The following is a 23,816-nucleotide window of genomic DNA, read 5'->3' as shown; positions in this document are numbered from 1 at the left end:
ACAAGAAGATGGGGGGATTGACTGGTAGCCAAGAAATAAATTACCTGAAAACATTTCCAGAATACTTGCAAATACTATTCTGTGCTCTCCCTCAATCCAACTCTCTAATCAGCCTCAATCCAACTCTCTAGTCACCCAGTCAAAGAAATTTATCAGATTTGTCTGACAAGACCTGACTCTAGTGAAACCAAGTTGCCTCAGGTCCTACTGTAATCCATTGGATTCCAGAAACTTCACTAGTCTTGTTTGAAAAGTATGTGCATTAATTTCCTTACCATAGAAGTCAGACTTACCGTCCTTACTTCCGCTTTTGTGGAGAGGTACTATTGTTGGGGGTGGGGAAGGCAGCTGGTGCAGTTTATGAAAATAAGAATGCCTTTATGAATATAGGACTACCATCACCCTCATTTCTTCTGTGATCTACCTGTAACCTGCTGATCAGAAGTAGGTCCTGTTAATAAATTCTTTTTATTTTTTGGTGTCCTAACCACACATAAATTTTCAGAGGAACATAGAACTCTGACAGGTATAGGATGTATCAACTCTACACATGTCCATGAACTGCAGATTCATGCCTGTGTCCTGGAAAGTAGACTCCCTTAGTTTCTGGAGGAAACTTTTTGCAGGGCTTCTCAGGATCCCTCCAGTCCATAATCTCAAGACCCTACCCCATCCCCCAGGTGGCTAGCATCTTCCCTTCCCCTCTTAATCTCATCCCCTGAAATGGTCATTATCACCCCTTCCCCTCCTTACTCCCCCATGTGACCAGCACCTCACCTTTCCCTCCCGACCCTCTCCCCAGGTGGCCAGCATCTCCCCTTCCCCTCCCTACCTTCTCCTCCAGGTGGCCACCATCTCTCCTTCTTCACTCTACCCACCTCACTTGAAGGTGGCCAACATCTTACTTTCAAACCGCCCCTCCCCCCAGTTACCCACATCTAATCTCCCCTCTCCTTCCCTATCCTGCAGTCAATATCTTCCCTCCCTTCCCTTCTCACTTCAGGGCCTGCCAACAATGACTCCCTGCCTCCTTTCATACCATCCCCAAGCTTAAAGAAGGAAGAGCACTATGCAAGCCTTAAAAGTTTAGGCCCACACTCAGACATTGTCATGTCCTGCGCCTTTCTGACAAGAAGTCTGCATGGGGGGGGGGGGACAGGGGGTGCTTTTACAAAGCTGTGGTAAAAAGTGGCCCACGGTAGTGTGGACATGTCTTTTGGGTGCATGCTGGGCCACTTTTTACCCAGCTGGGGAAAAGGCCATTTTTTAATGGGCCGGGAAATGGTCGTATGCAAAACTTAAAACTAATGTGTGCGTATTTACGACCTGAGCCCTTACAGCCAGACATTGGCTTAGCAGTAAGGGCTCATGCAGCACCTGTGCGGTAACCATGCAGCGTGCGCCAATGTGGCCGCGCTGCCGATTACCACTGGAAATGTCCCCTGCAGTAGAAAATAGAAAAATATTTTCTATTGTGAGATTTGGCACATACCAAACTCAGAATTACCATCGGACACAAGCGCTACCGTGGCGGTAGTGCCAATTTGGCATGTGCTACTCATGCATTAGCCCTCCCGCGGCTTTGTAGAAGGGCCCCAGGATAAGGTAGCACTTGAGCACAGGCCTATACTTAAAGGGCCCACACAATGCTCATTCTCTTTTAAGCTTGGGGCTGGCAAGGAAGGAGGTAGGCACAGGGAAAGCTCTCACATGCACATTGGAGCCACACCACAGCCCCCAAATTCTGCTGCTTTAGACCCTACCTTCTGTCTCCTAATTACTGTGACACAGTTATAACCTCCATAACTATGAAAGCAAATAATATCCCTCCTGCAGAAAACAGGTGAGCTAGTTGTTTTGTTTTGTTTTCTGTGTAGGTGGAGTAACTGTGTTGTGGATGAAGTTAATTATTCAGATGGAATACAAAATAAAAACAAATAATCATAATCATGATTTATATAACTCCTATCTTTCACACAAAACCCTCCCTAAGTAAGTTTGTGAGCTTTACAAATCTAAGGTATCATATGTATACCCACTTTGTAGGGTTGATTGCCTTGCAATAAATATCTGACACCTGGAACATCTGAAAGCATACAAACAGGAGAGGGTGGAAAACATTTTGTTATCTGTAAATTATTATAAAAATAGCATGTTAAAGACTTCAGGCTTGACATGAAAGCATTTTCTTGAAGAAAATTATTAAATTTGCCATTAATTTATGCTGATTTGATTCTCATGTCCTCCCCTTGTCTTCATCATTTTTAACAGAAATTAGACTTCTATCCCAATTTGTGCATGTTGAAAACACATTTGATAGGTGTCATAGTACATAGTTAATAATATGCACAAAAGCATAGACTGTTAGAATGTGTAAATTTTAGGGATTAAAAGCTAAAACATAAAAACATAAGGCTCTATTTCCTATGTTGCAGTTACAAAGCTATTGACCTTTGGGTATTGTCTTTTACTTCAGGGTGAACCTGGAGCTTCAGGACTGTCAGGTCTGCCTGGTCTTCCAGGGGAAGATGGCGCTCCAGGACAAAAGGTATTTCTTTCTTAAGAGTCTACGTACTTGGAAGGCAATTTTATAACTGGGCATCTCCATTTAGGGGCCCCAAGGCCATGCAGTGGAAGCCTATTCTATAATGGAACCTAGGCACCTAGTTTCTCTTAAACAATACGAGCATAACCCATTATCAGTGGGACAAACATATAGTTGCCTGCACAGACGCCAGCCATAGAGCTTATGTGGGTGCCTAAATGCTGCTGTTATACGCGCATTTTCTGAAGTGCTCCCCATTTCACGAGCAGGAACCAATAGGAAGAGCTCCAGAGTCGCAATGTGTGGATGAGACTGGAGAAGGGGGAACCTGTTCCAGAAATATGGGATCCACCTTAACCATGGTGGAATCAGCCAGCAAACAACAACATTTGAAAAGGAGATAGAGCGGTTTTTAAAACTGGGGGAAGGCTGACAATTGCTCAAAAGAGCATGGTTAGGAACAAGGTACCTTTGAAGGATATCACCACAACAGTGAAGAAACGGCATCCTGACAGTGAGGTTGCAATAAAGGTCATTGAGGGGCATAATTGAACGGAAACGCCTATCTCCATGGGCGTTTATCTCTGAGAACGGGTCATGAAGGGGCAGGCTGAACCGTATTTTCGAAAAAATGGACGTTTTTGTGCTGGGCGTTTGTTTTTTTTTGCGATAATGGAAACTAAAAATGCCCAGCTCAAAAACGTCCTAATCCGAGCCAATTGGTCGTGGGAGGGGCCACGATTCGTAGTACACTCACCCCCCTGATATGCCAGGACACCAACTGGGCACCCTAGGTCAGTGCGGTGGACTTCAGAAAAAGCTCCCACATGCATAGCTCCCTTACCACGGGTGCTGAGCTCCCAACCCCCCTCCCCCAAAACCCACTACCCACAAATGTACAACACTACCATAGCTCTTAGGGGTGAAGGGGGCACCTACATGTGGGTACAGTGGGTTTTGGAGGCCTCCCATTTACCAGCACAAGTGTTACAGGTGGGGGGGGATGGGCCTGGGTCCACCTGGCTGAAGTGCACATACACGCAGGCCTCTAGGACTTGTTACTGCTGTATAACATTGGCACACCAGTTTACACCTGAAGACTAATCTCTCCGAAAACGTCCTTTATTGGAATAAGCACGCTTACTCACAGTTAACTGCAGATCAGAGGTTGTGCCCCCCACTGGCAACGAGTCTCCCTGGTAGTGAGATTAGCAGGTCAGAGCTGGCAGAATGTTGTACAATGCCCTCTTTCAGCCACATTCAAGGTAAGAACTAAGTTCTCTAACGTGGCTAACACATGGAAGGGATCTAAAACTGGCTTACAAAAATGGCCACTACCTCATGGACTACCGGAAACACAACAGGGCACACTCTGACCCAGTAGGCAGGGGGGAAAACACCATGGGAGAAGAGCCTACCAACTACCAACATCGTGAGACTGTAACAGAAGCTAATGAAATCACGGAGCCCAATACCCTACACCCACCACAATGTAATGCTGATGTGACCCTGTAGTGCACCCGAGAGCCACATCTGACCCAGGGAAAGGCTGTGATAGGATCGAACATATTCTGCTGTCATGGAGGTGGGTACGGCATTTGAGGCTGGCATAGAGGCTGGAAAAAAAGTTTTTAAAGTGGGGGTTTTTTTGGTGGGAGGGGGTTAGTGACCACTGGGGGAGTCCGGGGAGGTCATCCTCGATTCCCTCCAGTGGTCATCTGGGCAGTTGGGGCACTTTTTTGGGACTTGTTCGTGAAAAAAAAGGGTCCAAAAAAAGTGACCCAAATTCGCGCTAAAAACACCTTTCTTTTTTCGATTATCAGCTAAAGACACCCATCTCTCCTCGGCTGATAACCACGCCCCAGTCCCGCCTCCACCACGCCTCTGACATGCCCCCGTCAACTTTATTCGTTTCCGCGATGGAGTGCAGTTAGAAACGCCCAAAATCGGCTTTCCATTATACCGATTTGGGCGCCTTTGCGAAAAAAACGTCCATCTCCCGATTTGGGTCGAAATTTAGGCGTTTTTCTCTTTCGATTATAAGCTGGATAGTGTACCAACTGACTTTGAAAAAACAAAGTGCAGACAGACTTGATTTATTACAAATAATCACTGTTAACTGCTAGACAAGTTGTTAACAGGAATAAACAACGTTGTTTGAAGTATCTGAAAACATACTAGAAGCCTAAAAAATAAGATGGGAGAGTTATAATATATTGCATTAGATGAAAAGATAGATATAGCAGGCATCTCTGGGACCTTGTGAAAGGTCGACCTAAATGTTGAGATTTGGGCGTCCCCGACCGTATTATCGAAACGAAAGATGGACGCCCATCTTGTTTCAATAATACGGGTTTCCCTGCCCCTTCGCCGGAAAGTCCTTAGAGATGGACGCCCTTAGAAGATGGTCATCCCCATTCGATTATGCCCCTCCACGTAGCCCATAGCTTGTTTAGAAAGCTGAGGGGTGCAGGCATAGACAGTGGACCTGTTTTGTTCCACTCAATGGTTTGGGTCACAATTGATTTCTAGACAGTAAGATGTCAAGCATATGGTGCATGAATCCCACTCTCTAATTAGATGAAAAGTTTAGGGTTTACCTGAGGGCAGCATGGATAGAGTATGAAGGAATGGCAAGTCAAATGTAAAGCGCTGATTAGGAAGGCAAAGAAAGGCTTTGAAAAAGTGATTGCCTTGGAGGCAACAACACAAAATAAAACTTTTTTAGGTATATTAGAAGCAAGAAGCCAATATAAGAATCAGTTGGACTGCTAGGTAACCGAGGGATAAAAGGGGCACTCAGGGAGAAACTAACCCCCCTGTTTACTAAGCCACGCTAGCACCTGCCACACAGCAGTGCCGACACAGCCCACTCAAAATGAATGGACTGTGTCGGCATTAGCACAGCTTAGAGGGGCATAATCGAACGGGGCGCCCAAGTTTTCCCGAGGGCGTCCTCGCAGGACATCCCCTCAAAGGGGTGGGGAAACCCATATTATCGAAAAGATGGGCGGCCATCTTTCATTTCGATAGTACGGTCGGGGACACCCAAATCTCAACATTTAGGTTGGCCTTAGAGATGGTCAACATAAATGTTGAGACGGTCGACCTTAGAAATGGTTGTCCCCAGTTTTCGGCGATAATGGAAACCGAGGACGCCCATCTCAAAAACGACCAAATCCAACTCATTTGGTCGTGGGAGGAGCCAGCATTTGTAGTGCACTGGTCCCCCTGACATGCCAGGACACCAACGGGGCACTGTAGGAGGCACTGCTGTGGACTAACTGATGCACTAACTGAACGGAAAAAGCCCTTCCATTACCGATCCCTTAGCGATTCGGAAAGAACGTGCATGCATGAAGGAAATCGCATGCAAATGAGCTGCTCACCGTTAGCTCATTTGCACATGATTTCCTTCCTAAGGAGGGGAAGCCAATGCAGAGCAGCCAAGCGTTATGCATGACTGCTCTGCGCATGCCAAAGACGGCTTCGTACATGATAGCCGTCTACAACCTTAAAAAAACACAAGTCCAGGTGAAAACATCCAAGTGCTTGTCAGGGACGGCTTTTTTTTGAGTATGGGTGAAGAACGTCCAAGTGTTAGGTGTCTTCGCTATGCCTCTGTCCCTGTGATGGGCAGTTGAGGAAGTCCAAAATGTGGATGTTTCTGTGAGAAGGATGTCCATGCCTTTGCTATGCCTCTGACACCCCCTTTATTTATTTATTTATTTGGATTTTGGATCACAAGTAGCAGCAGTGTGATTTGAATCAGCCACCTCTGGAATGCAAGACCGGTGCTCTAACCACTAGGCCACTCCTCCACTCCCTTGAAGTTTGGCCGTCCCTGTGGGTGGGGGCAGTTCAGGACATCCAAAATGTTTGAAAGAAGGACGCCCATGCCTTCACTATGCCTCCGCTGACACACACACCTCCCCCCCCCCCCCCCCCCCCCAGGGACATGCATACTGCTGTGATGGACCTGCGTATGATATTTGAGGCTGGCAAAAAAAAATTTTAAACTTGTTTTTTTCAGGGTGGGAGGGGGTTAGTCACCACTGGGGGAGTCAGGGGAGGTCATCCCCGATTCCCTCCGGTGGTCATCTGGTCAGTTCGGGCACCTTTTTGAGGCTTGGTCATAACAAAAAATGGACCAAGTAAAGTCGGGTAAGTGCTCATCAGGGACGCCCTTCTTTTTTCCATTATTGCTCGAGGATGCCCATCTGTTAGGCATGCCTCAGTCCCACTTTCGCTACGCCTCCGACACGTCCCCAGGATCTTTGGTCATCCCTGCGATGGGAAGCAGTTGGGGACGCCCAAAATTGGCTTTCGATTATGCCGATTTGGGCAGACCCTGAGAAAAGGACACCCATCTCCCGATTTGTGTCCAAAGATGGGCGCCCTTCTCAGTCCTCAGCAACCCAAAAGTGGAAGACCTGATCCAGAAGCTGAACCAGGGACTTACCACATTGTGGCACACAGTATTGCCATCGAGCTGCTGGGTTGGCTCAGCCCAAGGAGATTTAATTGACAGGAAATGGCGGGAGAGTGCTTGGCTTATTATCTGGCCTGAAGCCAGTAGGCAGAGCTTGCCACTATATTGAGTAACCCAAATCAATAGCAAACACTTATTATGTGCAACGTTCTTTAAATCAGTCACCTTACTTTCTAACTCTTCTTACTCTCTTACCTATCTATATGCTACATCTTTGCTTTACCCTTCACTATCAATTAAATTGTTCTATTATGTATTGTGTTGACATTATAAGTAGTATACCATGCCATACTTTGTATTGTTATTTTAATATTTCTACTGCTGTAATTGCCTATTGCTCATATTTGATCTATTCTTACTGTATACTGCCTGGAGTGAATTCCTTCAAAAAGGTGGTAAATAAATCCTAATAAATAAATAAATCAATAAATAAATATTAGAAATAAGGACTGCCTATGTGTGGCTTGGCGTAGACCTATAGTTTGCTTTGGTTTGAGTGTATCAAGATGGGGGTTATGGCTTCAGCCTTGTCACATGACACTATCTCCTGTCAATTAAACCTCCTTGGCTCAGCCCAATCATATTTGTTTTAACCAAACATATAAATTTGTGCTGAATACTATGAGGTCAGTACAGAAGACTTGACAGAGCACTGCTCCTGTATTTCACTAAACTGTAAGGAATGCAGGGCTGGAATATTGCATTGCTGAACACTCAGGCAATGATGTTTAACCCCTTAATTTTTTTATTATCTACTTCTGCAACATAGGGAGAGCCAGGACTACTGGGGCTCCGGGGACCAGAGGGCTCACCAGGCATTGGAATACAGGGTGAAAAAGTAAGTATTTATTTATTAATGCTGTAAGATTATTGTAATAAATTGATTTTTTTCTTCAACTTTTGGATCTCACATATACGGATGTGCTTACAATATTGTATGTGTGTTTCTTTGGGGAGGGGGAGGAATAATATCTCCAAATGGGTTATTTTTGCATATCTTAAACTATAATTTGGCTTACTCTTGTCACTTGATAAAACTCACAACCTTCAAACTGACAAAACCTAGATCCTTTCACTGTGCAGTCTCATCAGAACCCCCACCCCCCCCCCCCCCACCACCACCACCACCACCACCACTCACACACACCTTTCTAATTGCAATTGTTTCAATTGTATCTATTTTATCAAAACAAATTGTATTTTATTTATCACAAACTTTTTTTCAAAGTGATTTTGTACAATTTCCTTATAACTTATTTATATCATCAAGCTGGAAAATGGCAATTTAGCTTTAATAAGTTCGTGCTCATCAACTCTACAGAGCACTACCATTTCGCAACTATTTCTTCAGGAGCTGCACAAATCATTGCCGAACCAATTGCTAGAAGGATGATAACACTTGCGAGTGTGAGTGCGAGGTTCGGAATCAATTTGAGCAGCTCCTGAAGTAGTTGTGAAACAGCAGTGCTCTGTAGAGTTGATGAGCATGAACCCCTATCAAAGCTAAGTTGCCATTTTCCAGCTTGATATTATAAATGTTATAAAGAAATTTTTTCAAAATCACTTTGAAAAACATTTTGTGATAAATAAAATTAAAGTTTTGATACAATAGATACAATTGAAACAATTGTAATTAGAAAGGTGGGAGGTTTTTCTGAATTGTGACAAGGCTGTACAGTGAAAGGATCTAGGTCCAGTGACTGACAAATGTCAGACTGAACTTCTGAAGTCTTTTTCTCCCATCTTTTATGTTTAAAATATGAAAGATAAGATATCATCTGTAACTCTTTAAGGGTCTGCTTTTACCAAGCTGCGTTGAAAGGGGGCCTGTAGTAGCGTTGATGTGTGTTTTTGACGTGTGGCAAAGCTCCCTTCTACCACAGTGGGTAAAAGGCTTGATTTTGTTTAAGGAAATGGCCCTACACTAATCACAGGGACTGGTGTGCAGCCATTTCTGGGGGGAGCCCTTATTGCCACCTATGTAGCTAATGGTAAGAGCTCCTGCGCTAACCTGACAGTAACCAGTCAATTTTCTCCAGGTAAGCCCCACTACTACAAAATTACAAAATATTTTTGTAGTGCCAGAAATGGCACATGCTGGTGGTAGGAACTATCGCCGGGCTTCTGCGGTAGCCCAGTGGTAGTTCCGAATTGGCACGCAGCAAGCGTTTTGTAAATGGGCCCCTAAGCCTTGTCAGTTTGAAAGTTGTTATTTTTGCATTTACCATGACAGTAATGAACCTCACTCCTAAGACAGGGTATGTGGAGAATGATAATACTGAAAAACACTAGTTGCTAATAAGCTTATCCAAAAATTGGAACTTGTTTGATTGTTTAAAAAGAAAAAAAAAACCCTCAGAAACCTCTCGGATTGAAAAATCCTAGGTTGTAACTGGCATCAACTTAAGCTGTTACCTCATTTCTATCATAGAGATCAAAACTCCTTATTTTATATGCTTTTTATGTGCCATCATTTACTGTGCATCAAAAAATCTTTATATACAAACAAAATAACATCATCAAAAGCACCAGCGTAATGAAACAACAGCACTTAACTTAACTTTCAATGAGGCCACCGTTTCACCCGTTTTTGGCTTCTTCAGGAACTCGTGCTGCTTGTCATCACCATAAGTGTATCTTGAGAAGAAAAGTATTGCACTGAAAGTCTGAAGTATACTGAAGATATCCTTTCTTGCTCTCTTGCTTCTAAGCTCCGCTTTTGTACCGCTGGCTGCTGATTTCCAGCAGTCATGTTCTGCCTTTTACCCACTAAAAAAGCTCAAGTTAGATTTTCTAAACATTTTCTAGAGATACAAAACAACCTCCTTAGAGCCCGTCCGCCTTGGATGTCATCATTTGCAGCCACAACAATTGGGAATATAAAACCATACAAAGTCCATCATATAGGACCCTTTTGGTAAGCTGCAGTATAAAGTGGCCTGCGTTAGTCTGGACTCGTGAAATTAGCGTGCACTAGGCCATTCTTTAACGCAGTGGGAAAAAGGCCTATTTTTAATGGGGCAGTAAATAGCTGTGCACTAATATTAAAAGTAGTGTGTGGCTATTTACTGTCTGAGCCCTTACTGCCACCTATTTACTTGGCAGTAAGGACTCACGCACAACTCATGCGGTAATCAGTCAGTGTGCGGCAATGTGGTCACGCTGACCATTACCACCGGGAATGCCCCCCCCCCCCATATGCCAACTTCAGAATTACCACTTGCTACCCCAATGATAGTGTCAATTTAGTGCACGCTACCCGCACGCTAGCTGTACTGCTGCTTAGTAAAAGGGCAAATAAACAAAAAAAAAGGAGGTAAAAACCCTCACGATACCGTGAGATATGAAACAAAAAAAGTGAGGAAAAACCAAGTGAAGATACCAAAAAACACTTTATTGTATTAAAAAATGACCCGAAAACAATCGACGAAACAACTATCCTTCGCAAATCTCTTAAGACATATTTCTTCAACAAGGCCTACAATGAGAACCTACAGCTCCACTAATCCACTTCACCAGCCCATTCAGTTATGAAAGCCTACCTTGTATAAATACCCTAATAAATCCCTTTCTTCCTCTTTCTTCCCTTAATTAATCTCTACACAATACTAACTATACCTGATATACTTGATACTGGAATAACTATGTTAACAGTAAGCCACTTTGAGCCTGCAAATAGGTGGGAAAAGGTGGGATACAAATGCAATAAATAAATAAATAAATAAATAAATAAAGGTGTTTTTTGGTATCCTCACTTGGTTTTTCCTCACTTTTTTTGTTTCATAGCTTAGTAAAAGGGCCCCATAATCAGGAGCTAAACCATATAAAATCTTAAACATAAAGAGCACAGCTTACTCATGTCTGAACCAGAAGCCGATGCTGTTTTGTAAATATGGTATCACACTAAAAATTAATTTTACAGAGGAAGCTCTAGCAATTCATTTTACCATGGGATTCTGTAAAATCTGTAATCTTGTCATCAATGAAATGGTAAACCTAACAGAATAATATTACAGTAAATCAATCAGATGAGGAATGATGGCTGCCTGAACTGTACTTCGAAGACAGAGGTTCTCAACCAAGTCCTTGGGTTTTCAGGATACCCACAATGTATGCAAGTCTACCTCATGGATTTTCAGTGGGGGTATCATAAAACTTGACTGGATAGGTGTGTCCTGAAGACTAGGTTGAGAACCCCTGTTTTAAGATGATTTACAGAGAAAAAAATTCTTATTTGTTGAACCATTCATAAAATAGCAGAAAAGCATCTTTACTCTCATAGTTTTTAACATCTTACAACTCATAACAAGAATAAGAAAAGGGTTAATATCAACCTCAGTGGAAAAGAAGAAAACAACAACAACAAAAAAAAGAACTATGCCTAAAAGTCCATATTACGGAGACAAAGAAGGACATAAATACAACCTGCATAGGAAGTAAAAACATTCCCATATCACAGAGTTCTACAATTTCATCACCTCAAAAACCTTCATTCCTTCTTCTAACCAAAAGAATTTGATTGTATTGGTCAAAGAATACAAACTACTTATCCTGAAAAGTAACTAGACACCTACAGGGGTACTGTTAAAAAAAAAAGTAGCCGTTAATTCCAGTGTCCTCATCCTCAGGGCAAGAAATTGCATCCTATGTTCTTGTGTGGTACTCAAGACTTCAGGAAAAATCTGCAGCCATTGACTGCGAAACAAAATCTGCTTAGATCTTAAGTTTTAAAAACTAAGGGGGCAATTCTATAATTTGGTGCCTCGAGTTAGGTGCCTCGATACCACACGCTGAACTTGAATATCTATAATGGCATCTAGGCACCAAGATTCTGTTTTTGAATACTAGTGTAAGTTAGCATTAACAAACCTAGATTTAGGCAAACCCACTTGCATCAGGTCTATTGCTGTCATACGTTTCCATATGCACAGTGTGCAACTTAGAGTTGCATGCTAGCATTTATGTGCTGCTTTATAAAATAGCATTTACTGCACTTGCACACAAAAATGCCAATTAAGGCGCCACTTATATGTATAACTGCATGTGCCCAGTTATAGAATTGCCCTTCACTAGTTTAACTTTATTTGGAAAGGATGCCCTGCGGGTAGTCTCATGAGACTACTGCAAGGGGACTGAAACACCATATTGAGGAACAATGCCAACCCAGGCAGCAGAGTAGGGGGGGTCCGCTGCCACCCAGTATCACTAGGGAATGTTTGAATGACCCTTGGGAGGGTTGGGAATGTGTGGGAGAAGGTAAACATCGGGAGCTATGCAGTTGGTTGGGCACAGGATGTGGATGTTGGGGTTGGGGTTCGATAGGGGGAGCAAATTCAACTAAACAAGTTGGGCAGGTCACAGACATGAGAAAGTGGGTCAAGGACATGGGGAGGGCAACCACAGACATGTTGAGTGTGGATCGGATATTTTGGGGGACATGGACATGGCGAGGGAAGATCAGACATAGAGAAGGGGACATCAAGGGGGTTTGAAGAGAAGGGGGAGTCAGGTGTGCTGACACAGGAATAGCCTTCTTACATTATTTATTTATTTTCTATTCCTTGTCCTCCTCTCATATTACATGCTATGGCAGAGCCTATGCAGTGGTTGTTCTAAATGCAGGGCAGTTTGGCCTACTGTTGTGCAGGAAGTGCAAAATCTTACTGTACTTTAGTAAAAGAACTCCGTAGTCTTGCATTACTAATGGTATATTTCTAAAATTATTCAAAGTATTTTGATGTAAACTATGGGCCCGATATTCAGACTGCGGGAGTTGGCCCAGCTAACCTCCACAGTCGGCGCTAAACCTGGATATTCAATGTTTGGACGTTTCTGGTGACCTGCATTGAATATCCGGTTCATTTTTGTCCTGTTCAAATTTAACCAGCCAAGTTGATATTCAGCAAGATAGGCCAGGTACAGTGGGGGAAATAAGTATTTGATCCCTTGCTGATTTTGTAAGTTTGCCCACTGACAAAGACATGAGCAGCCCATAATTGAAGGGTAGGTTATTGGTAACAGTGAGAGATAGCACATCACAAATTAAATCCGGAAAATCACATTGTGGAAAGTATATGAATTTATTTGCATTCTGCAGAGGGAAATAAGTATTTAATCCCTCTGGCAAACAAGACCTAATACTTGGTGGCAAAACCCTTGTTGGCAAGCACAGCGGTCAGACGTCTTCTGTAGTTGATGATGAGGTTTGCACACATGTCAGGAGGAATTTTGGTCCACTCCTCTTTGCAGATCATCTCTAAATCATTAAGAGTTCTGGGCTGTCGCTTGGCAACTCGCAGCTTCAGCTCCCTCCATAAGTTTTCAATGGGATTAAGGTCTGGTGACTGGCTAGGCCACTCCATGACCCTAATGTGCTTCTTCCTGAGCCACTCCTTTGTTGCCTTGGCTGTATGTTTTGGGTCATTGTCGTGCTGGAAGACCCAGCCACGACCCATTTTTAAGGCCCTGGCGGAGGGAAGGAGGTTGTCACTCAGAATTGTACGGTACATGGCCCCATCCATTCTCCCATTGATGCGGTGAAGTAGTCCTGTGCCCTTAGCAGAGAAACACCCCCAAAACATAACATTTCCACCTCCATGCTTGACAGTGGGGACGGTGTTCTTTGGGTCATAGGCAGCATTTCTCTTCCTCCAAACACGGCGAGTTGAGTTCATGCCAAAGAGCTCAATTTTTGTCTCATCTGACCACAGCACCTTCTCCCAATCACTCTCGGCATCATCCAGGTGTTCACTGGCAAACTTCAGACGGGCCGTCACATGTGCCTTCCGGAGCAGGGGGACCTTGCGGGCACTGCAGGATTGCAATCCGTTATGTCGTAATGTGTTACCAATGGTTTTCGTGGTGACAGTGGTCCCAGCTGCCTTGAGATCATTGACAAGTTCCCCCCTTGTAGTTGTAGGCTGATTTCTAACCTTCCTCATGATCAAGGATACCCCACGAGGTGAGATTTTGCGTGGAGCCCCAGATCTTTGTCGATTGACAGTCATTTTGTACTTCTTCCATTTTCTTACTATGGCACCAACAGTTGTCTCCTTCTCGCCCAGCGTCTTACTGATGGTTTTGTAGCCCATTCCAGCCTTGTGCAGGTGTATGATCTTGTCCCTGACATCCTTAGACAGCTCCTTGCTCTTGGCCATTTTGTAGAGGTTAGAGTCTGACTGATTCACTGAGTCTGTGGACAGGTGTCTTTCATACAGGTGACCATTGCCGACAGCTGTCTGTCATGCAGGTAACGAGTTGATTTGGAGCATCTATCTGGTCTGTAGGGGCCAGATCTCTTACTGGTTGGTGGGGGATCAAATACTTATTTCCCTCTGCAGAATGCAAATAAATTCATATACTTTCCACAATGTGATTTTCCGGATTTAATTTGTGATGTGCTATCTCTCACTGTTACCAATAACCTACCCTTCAATTATGGGCTGCTCATGTCTTTGTCAGTGGGCAAACTTACAAAATCAGCAAGGGATCAAATACTTATTTCCCCCACTGTATTCACATGGCCAAATATGGCCACCAAGCTTAGGGATGTGCTGAAAATCAACAGATATCTGGTTATATCGCTCATTATCACTGGCTAGCCACTAGTTGTGAATTTTCAGCAGGTCATGGCTGACCATGTCCCACTAAAAATTTATAGATAGCCAGTTATGAGGCATTTAACCAACCAGGTGCCGATCCTGGCAGGTTAAATGCTTTTGAATGTCGGAGAGATTGTGTACCATTTGAAATTGTAATGAAATTACCCTATATGACATTCAGAATATAGAATGTCCTGAGCTAACACAAGGAATTTTTTTTATTTTATTTTTTATTTGTTACATTTGTATCCCACATTTTCCCACCTATTTGTAGGCTCAATGTGGCTTACATAGTACCGGAGAGGCCTTTGCAGGCTCCGGTGTGAACAAATACAGGGTGATATTGTAGTAGGATCAAGTTCATGTGGCACAGCCACATTAAGGAATCTGAGAACGGAAGAGTTGTGTTATGTCCATTACGTGCTTTAGTTTGGTTGTGTTGCTGAGGTTAGGCATTTAAGTTGGATCGGTAGGGTATGCCTTTTTAAATAGGTTGGGTTTTAGTGATTTCCAGAAGTTTAGGAATGCAGGATAACAAATAAATATACTAAAAAATTGTTATATTCCTCTAGGGTGACCCGGGTCAACGAGGTATCCGAGGATTACCAGGACCTTCTGGAGTAGTTGGACCTGCAGGACCAAAAGTAAATGTGCTTTTATAATTATCTGATATTTTATTATGGTTTAATTTGTTTTATCTACCTATTTTATGTATTTATGTTTTATTCACATTTGATTATGGGGCCCTTTTACAAAAGTGTGGTAGGGTTAGCGCGTGGGTAGCATGTAGTAAAGCAGCACTACTGCCGGGCACGCCTGGGCGTCCTTTGATAGTTCTGCTTTTGCTGCGCATCATTTCCCACACTAGAAAATATTTTTTATTTTTTAGCGCAGGGGACAGGGAGTAGACATGCTGGCGGTAATCGGACAGCGTGGGCACATTGCCATGCACTGCCCGATTACAGCACGAGAGGTGCATGAGCTCTTACTACCTACTAAATAGGTGGCAGTAAGTGCTCAGGTGTTAATGGCCAAACGCTAATTTGGATATTAGTGCATGGTCATTAATGGCAGAAATAGAAATTCATCTCTCACACTACAAAGAATAACTTATCTCACTAGAAAAACTCTCTGGATCTACTTAATATACAATATCCAAGTATGGCTCCTAAGCTAAATTTCTCCCTATTATACAAGTTCATCTATACATTACAATCTCCATTTCACCGGAGCCTCCGTTGTCAAAGTTTATCTACTAACTGCATCAGTCCAGAGATTATTATGTATATTCCCGTACTGAAATATCATCAAATGTCCAACACTTTGAAAACATATCTATGTACTGATCCTAAAATGTTCATGGCTCAAATGCCGGTGAAAAGCATCTTCTTTTCCAACCACTGAACCAAAGATTCTTTTCCCGAAGATAGAAAATTTCAATCACATTCAATGATGATCCTTTGAAACAACTCATAGAAAGTGGCAATCTTATTCAATGATGTTCCTCTGAACCAGTAAAATCTATTCTTTGTAGTGTGAGAGATGTAACATAAGGGAGAATAGTGATAAGTGGTATCCCAAAATCAAGATATTGTGTACCTGTAGAAATAGAAATTCAGCCATTTTAGAGCCGTGTTAAAAAGTGGACGGAAAGTGCGGGATACCCACTGCCGCCAGCCAAGAATTTGTAGATTGAGCAGACTATACATTTTTTAAATAAATAAATATATATATATATGTTGTTACAGAACCTTCAAATGCAACTAGAATTTGTTGTATATAAACACAACTGAATAAGGGACATATATATGGGGTCTTTATCATCTATCATTTATTAATTTAATATACAGCTTATATCAAAGCAGTTTACAATGCATCATTAAAATGAAATAGGAAAGAATTCTATTGTTTGATAGAAAAGAAGATACAAATCTAAAGGCTCAATCCCACCAGACATAGGCAACAAACAAAGACATTCATACAATCCACAACATAAACCGAGTCTTGAGCGGCAACATTTCAACTAGCCAGACAGAGACAATAAACAATACCTGGCAGTCTCACCTGTCACAGGAGGTCAACTAATATCTTGACCACTTAAAGTTTAAAAGCTAATTGAAAAGGTAGGTCTTTAAGGAGGTACGGAATTGAGTATATGACTTCTCAAGTTGGAGGGATTGAGGAAGGGAGTTCCATAGAGCTGGGGAAAGAAAAAAGAATGCAGAGGACTCCCACCTTGCTTTAAGATGGTTGCGAGGGTAGCTGATTGTCAGTCAGTGACCTTGGGTTATGAGTAGGAGTATAAGGAGTGACAAGGGAAGCCAAATGCGAGGTGGTTCTGCTGACGTAAGGGCCTTGTGTGTTAGTGTAAGCACCTTGAATTTGATCCTATACCCCACAGGGAGCCAGTGGAGGCATTTGAGGAGAGAAGTGACATGATCATGATGGGACGCATGACAGAGAATGAGAGTGGCGGTATTCTGCAGGATCTGAAGATGTTTGAGATTAGCCTTGGTGATACCAGCATATGCAATATTACAATAGTCATAGTGAGTGTTAATATAAGCATAGACAAGTCATCAGTGGGAATAAAATGGGTCCTGTGGCAGATAACATGCGCTAGTCTTTAGTAAAAGACCCCACAGTCTCCAAAACATATACAGCATCATCTTCAGAGAGAGGTCGTATGTTGCTTCTTGAAAAGGATAGTAAAACCAGTATTGCATGCAGTGTATAACTACTACACATCTCTTCTGGCTTGGCTATTAGTAGAAGCAGAATGTAATTTGTCAAACCTATGTGGAAATGATAATCACCACAGATGGATACCTTTTTAAGGACTATAAATATATCTGTGACTGTCTTTCAGAAGCTAAACTCTTAAACAGTAAATTGTGCTTTCCTGTTAGTGCCAGAGTAAAAAGGAAGCTGTCATGACTGTTACTGACAAACACTCCTGCTCTGAAAGACCATCTCAAACCCATTAGCCAAAAATCTTTAAAATAATTATTTACACTACAGCTTATTTCAAATTTGTTATTTGCTGCACCGGATTACACAGTGACTTCTCAAAAAATTGAGAGCCACTAATTGTCTGCACCTATTAGAAAATGTTTAGTGGAAGTATGACATTTTACAAACTCAGGCGGAGGGGGTTCTGAAACTTCAGCTTTATCAATACAATATATAAAATGGTTTTGGACTCCTTGAAGATATGAATTTATGGTATAACGTTTTTTTTTGTTTATTATTTTTTCTAGGGAGAACCTGGTGTCTCAGGTCGGCTTGGAATGCCTGGTCTTCCAGGTCGTTCTGTCCCGGGTCCAAAGGTAACACCAACATGGACATTTAGGAGGCAATTCTATAAACTGGCACCTCTATTTAGGTGTGCCAATGCCAAGCACTGGGCACCAATTCTACAGCACGTGTCTTGTTAGGGTTAAAGAGGTTTGAACATGTTACTCCTGCTTTGATGTCGTTGCATTGGCTGCCTGTGACATTTAGAATTCAGTATACAATTTTATTACTGCTTTTAAAGAGTATGCCTAGGCGTATTTTGTTTCAGCGCCAATTTTTTAGGAGTGAAGTATAGAATCTAGTCCTATAGCACTTGGGTACTACCTTATAGAGTAGGGCATAGTGCACATTCACACCTATCTGCCACTTATTTGCACCAATGATGCACCTAAATGGCATACAGGCACAAATTTATAGAATTACCTCCTTAATTTATGCTTAATTATCATTAACTAAATACTATAACGAGTGGTGAGCCAGTCCAAAAATCATCATCTGCAAACCGTCTAACCTATGATTTGTGTGTGTGTTTTTAGGTTCAACTTAGAGAATTGCAGATCATGGATCACTGTGCCTATTTATTATTCATTAGGAAGCAGTAGTGTACAGTTGTCCATTCACGCTACCAATTCCTCTGCCCTAGAAGGAATTAAGCTCTCCTTTAGACTAGTAGGGCTACCATCAATCCTATTTTAAGAAACCATGTTCTTCTTTTGGGTTCCTTCAAATGTCTGCTCCAGGTTGTTTTGTTTGTTTGTTTGTTTGTTTTTAATTTTTAGGTAAATGTCTTCTTTTTCATGGGGAAAGAATCCTTTCATTTACCCATGAATCACACATTATGAGGGGCACTCATAAAGAAATAGTTTTAGCAAACAGCAATGCAATAGCAGTGCACCCACACACACACATACACATACACACACACCTATCTATCTGATCTGATCCTCTCAAATCAGAGCCTTCCCACACTCTCTAATCTGATCCGCCTGATGCCCTAGTCCAATCCCCCCAACCCCCTGATCTGATCATCCAACCCACAAACCCTCTAAGACTCACCCAGGAGTCCAGTCAAGAGCAGTCCCACTCTGTTCCTGCCTGTGAGGTCCAAAATGGTGGCAATGACCTATAGCAATAGGCTCAGGGTACTATTGGTTAGGGTCAGCCTTCCATATAAGGGCAAATTACCCTTATATGGAATAATGACCCCTAGTAAAAGTACGACAACTACTGCTAGGAGTCATCTGCGCCATTTTGGAACTCAGAGCTAGACAGGGTAGGATTGAAAGGGGACCACTCAAACCTGATCATAGTAGCCCACCAGGGACTTGCAAGATTCCTGTGTGGTCCATGGGGGAATGGATTGGAATATTGATGGAGAGCTGTGGTCCCTTATGTCAGGGACATTGCCATACTACCAGTAGCACAGCTGCATTTACCACTGCCTCTTAAGATGGCATTAAGTGCAGCTCTGCTATTGGCAGTCATGACAGCTAGCATGCAGTACTGCGCCACACATTATCTGTTACCACTGGCCACTCCTAGTTAAGCAGCTAGTGCAGATTTACTACCATACTGGCTGGGTTTAACATATGGTAGATGTTAGCACAGGTATGTAACGCAGCTTTGTAAAAGAGCCCCTTAATCTTTCCACTATGGTCTTGTCTTCCTTTAGTGCCCCTTTTACTTCTTGGTCATCTAATGGTCCAACTGACTTTCTCACAGGCTTCTTGCTTCAAATATACCTGAAAGTATTTCTTATGAGTTTTTGCTTCCTCAGCTAGCTCATTTTCAAATTGTCTCGTTGCTTGTCTTTTCAGTGCTTTGCATCCAGCTTGTCAGTGCTTATGCTGTTTTATTTATTTTTTATTTATTTATTGCATTTGCATCCCACATTTTCCCACCTATTCTTTTAACTGTAATAGCCTCTTTCACATCACCTTTTAACCTAACTAGCAGTCACTTGGCCTTCCTCCCATCTTTTTTAATGCATGGAATAAATCTAGTCTGGGCTTTCAATATGGCATTTTTAAACAATATCGCGCATAAAACAGTGGAGATGACCAAAAGAACACAACAATTGCAATGGTGCCATGTTTCGACTGGAAGGCCTGTATCAGGAGTCCACCCAAAATAAATCACATAAAAATACTCCAAAGCATAAAATAATATAACAGTTACAAATAGATACATTCATAAACTATAAAATATGGGGCCCCTTTTACTAAACTGTGCTACAATTCCTCATACGACAATGCTGACAAAGCCCAATCACTTTGAATGGGCTTCATTGGCATTGCCGTGCAAGAATCGCTAGCGCAGTTTAGTAAAAGAGGCCCATGATAAATAACAAATGGAAAACTGTCCTCAATACATAAAACAACCATCAATAACATTTGGAATATATATAGAAAATATATATGTTAATAACATATGAAATGTATAGTTTGAAAATCTGAAAAACAAACCATTAAAGAAAGGAACAAAATAACATTAAAAACATGCCTAGAGTAATATAGATCAACAAATAATGTTGATTCATGGAAAAGTCATAGGAAAATCCAGATATGCCTACAAATATTCGTATTTTGCCCATTAGCAGTAACACTCAATAGAATATTATATGAAAAAGCGTATATATGGACACACTAAGGGAAAAAACTAAGTGCACTGAACCCTGAGAAGGGCATATTAGCGGTATATAAGACCTGAATTGAATTGAAAAAAAAATAAGAGAAACAAAGGCGAAAAGGGAAGAAAAGAGAAGGAAGAAGGAGAAAAGGAGGAGGGGAAAAGGAAAAGAAAAGGGGAAGATGAGAGAGAAAAAGAAAGGGAGAAATGGGGAGGGGGAAGGGGAAAGAGAATGGGAAGGGGAGTGGGAAAGGGGGAAGGGGTAGGGGAAGAGAAGGAAGGAGAGAAAAGAGGGAAGGAGGAAAGGAAAAAAAGAAAAAAGGGAAAGGAGGGGAGGGGGAAGGCCATCCATCTGAATCATGGCCTGTATCAACTCTGATGGAAAAGAATTATTAAAATTATCTTTTCACCGTTACAATTATTTTGTACTTTTGGTCATCTCCACTGTTTTCTGTGTCATACCGTGTGTTGTAGAGGTTGTTTCTTCTGATTTCCATTTTCTTCATTTTATCATAATCTTCCTTTTGACAGCTAAATGCTATTACAAGGATAAACAGATATTACTGTGTAAAAAAATATGGTCAAAAATCTTCTCTTGATGTGGGTAAAAGAAGTGTGGTTAAGCTGGTTGGAATGAAAGAGCACACAAGGATTTCATTTTGAAATCCCCACATGTATTTTCTCACATATACTTTGTATCTGCTAAGTACATGGTTACAATGTACATGCATTCCCAAGCTGGCCCAAATTTTCAAAAGGACACCTTGCAGGCTCTGCAACCACTTTAAAAATGGTTCCTAAAAAACAGTACATGAATGTATGAATAGGGGTCATAATTTTAAAAAAAAAAGTGCACCTAAAGAAACTATTTTCCATCATGATGTGAATAAATAATATTCAGAGTTCTTGTGCCAACTGAAAGTAGTGAACTGTGAGAAAGGGTTATGTCTCTATAAACTTGTAATCTTTATGAGATATATAAAATACAAATATTCAAATGGTGCCTGTCTTTCTTGCAAAATTCAACTCCCATATGTTTCTTAATCACAGGGTGACATTGGCCCACCTGGTCCTTTTGGCCCAGTAGGTGAACGAGGAGAAGGAATTCCTGGTCCAAAGGTAACAGTATTTAATTTATGAAGACTGAAGCCTAGAGAATTAATAACTCAGCTGTTACTAAGTTCAGAGGGGGTCTGATTCTTTGTCGAATGCAAAGTTTTAGATGAATCAGGCCCTATGTGGAAAGTGAGTAACTAAAAGCTATTACCATTAATAGCACCCAGAGGCCCACATGGTATAAATTAATGTCTCGGTCTACTTAACAATGAACAAATATCTACATGACTAAAAGCCATCATAGCAAGAGATCACTGGTTGGCAAGCTCAGTAAAGAGACCAAAAATGAATCAGTATAGAAAGCAAATTATCTTTAAAACCCTAGGATAGGTTCCCCTCCCACAGGTGTGAGAGACCTTGGTCAGTCAGTAGGAAAAAGCTTGAATTACAATACAAACCATGTTAAAACTGTTTTGAGGAGAATTGAAGCACTTCAATTTCAATTCTGTCAATGCAGAAGTATTTACACCCCTGTTTACTAAGCCGTGCGGCAATGCCAACATAGCATATTCAAAGTGAATTGGCTATGTTGGCATTAGCGCACCACAGTCACTAGCGTAGCTTAGTAAACAGGGGGGTTAGTCTATTGATAACATCCAAAAACTTATATTAAAACCCAACATGTTTCAGCTGGTGCCTGCATTGGGGTAGATCACAGTTTAAAAATGGTGAATTCAAAGGGTCTCAAACCTAAAAATAAACAAATACCAATCATAAAAGGAAAAACAATTAGATCATAAAAACAAATACATCACAAAGATACACAAAAACCCTTTTCTATGGTAACAAACTTATGAACACCTACCCAATAAACAGCTATGGAATAATGTCCACTTGTAATATGACACTTCACCAGATACATGACCTACATAAAGGTTTCAAATTCAAACAAAAAAATAAAAATCAGTTTTAAAAGGATAACAATAAGAAGACATTGGAGGGAAGTTATCAACGTTTGGTAAAATAACCCATCTTAATGGTAGCACATGTTGATAACTTCCCTCCATAGATGCATTGAAAGACCTCCCTCTGCCCCCCAAAAAAGTTCTTTTAATGAAACTAACATAAAAGGATACTAATAGACCACAGTGCACCAAGCCTCATAGAAACAGAAAAGTTTCTATCAGAACATTGTCAATAAGAAAAAAAATAGTGTTATTTTACCTTTTGTTCTACTAAAACATCCAAATCAGTACTTTTGCAACCTATTTTTCAGATATTTTTCTATGCTTCCAAATCTCCAGGGGAAATGTTGAGGGCGTGTTAAGGGCAAGATTCGGATGTTCCTAAGACCTGGACATTTTTTAGCCATAATGAAACAAAACAAAACCATCCAGGGCTAAAACTAAGATGTTTTCAGCTAGACCTGTTTTATAATGAATAAGGCACAAAAAGATGCCCTAAATGACAAGATGGCCACTAGAGGGAATCAAGAATGACCTCCCCTTTCTTCCTCAGTGGCCACTGACCCCTCCCACTCCCAAAAATGTGTTTTAAAAATATTACTTACCAGCCTCTATGCCAGCCTCAGATGTTATACTCAGATCCATTAGGGCAGCATGCAGGTCCCTGGAGCAGTCTAGTGGTGGGTGCAGTGCACTGCAGACAGGTGGACCCATTCCTCCCCTACCAGTTACACTTGTGGTGGAAACTGTGAGTCCTCCAAAACGCACCTGAAATCCACTGTACCCACATATATGTGCCCCCTTCACCCACAAGGGCTATTGTAGTGGTGTACAGTTGGGGGTAGTGGGTTTTGTGGGGCTCATTTTTTTGAGCATTTTTTTGAAGTCCACTGCAGTGCCCCCTAGGGTGCCCCATTGCTCTCCTGGGATGTCTGGGGGACCAGTCTTCTAAAAATGCTGGCCCCTCCTACATCCTAATGGCTTGATTTTCTACGTTTTTCACTTCAGAAATTTTTTTTAAATGGTAAAAAAAAAACACAAAGCACAAAACCTTGTTCAAAACAGTATTCTTGAAAAAATAAGGTAGACTTTTTCGAAAATGACCTTCTTTCCTATTCGTATTATGGACATCCAAAGTCAGACTTAAACATCATATTGAAAATGCCCCTCCAGGTGTCTTTAAAAAAGAGTGCATAAGTAGGTGCCTACTTGGCCTATTAATCGAGGTATCC

At 41.8% G+C, this 23,816-nt stretch overlaps 1 protein-coding gene across 1 annotated transcript in view; it reads left to right on the top strand.

Moving 5' to 3' along the window:
* Positions 1 to 23,816, top strand: part of LOC115475115 (collagen alpha-1(XXVIII) chain-like) — a 152,329-nt gene that overhangs the window by 70,223 nt on the left and 58,290 nt on the right. The window contains exons 18-22 of the mRNA XM_030210855.1: positions 2,477 to 2,548; positions 7,807 to 7,875; positions 15,211 to 15,282; positions 17,899 to 17,967; positions 21,614 to 21,682. Of these exons, the coding sequence (XP_030066715.1) occupies positions 2,477 to 2,548; positions 7,807 to 7,875; positions 15,211 to 15,282; positions 17,899 to 17,967; positions 21,614 to 21,682 (351 nt within the window). The remainder of the gene's footprint in view (positions 1 to 2,476; positions 2,549 to 7,806; positions 7,876 to 15,210; positions 15,283 to 17,898; positions 17,968 to 21,613; positions 21,683 to 23,816) is intronic.

Source organism: Microcaecilia unicolor, chromosome 7, assembly GCF_901765095.1.
Source record: "Microcaecilia unicolor chromosome 7, aMicUni1.1, whole genome shotgun sequence".
Classification (NCBI taxonomy): domain Eukaryota; kingdom Metazoa; phylum Chordata; class Amphibia; order Gymnophiona; family Siphonopidae; genus Microcaecilia; species Microcaecilia unicolor.
This window is presented reverse-complemented; position numbering and strand designations above follow the sequence as displayed.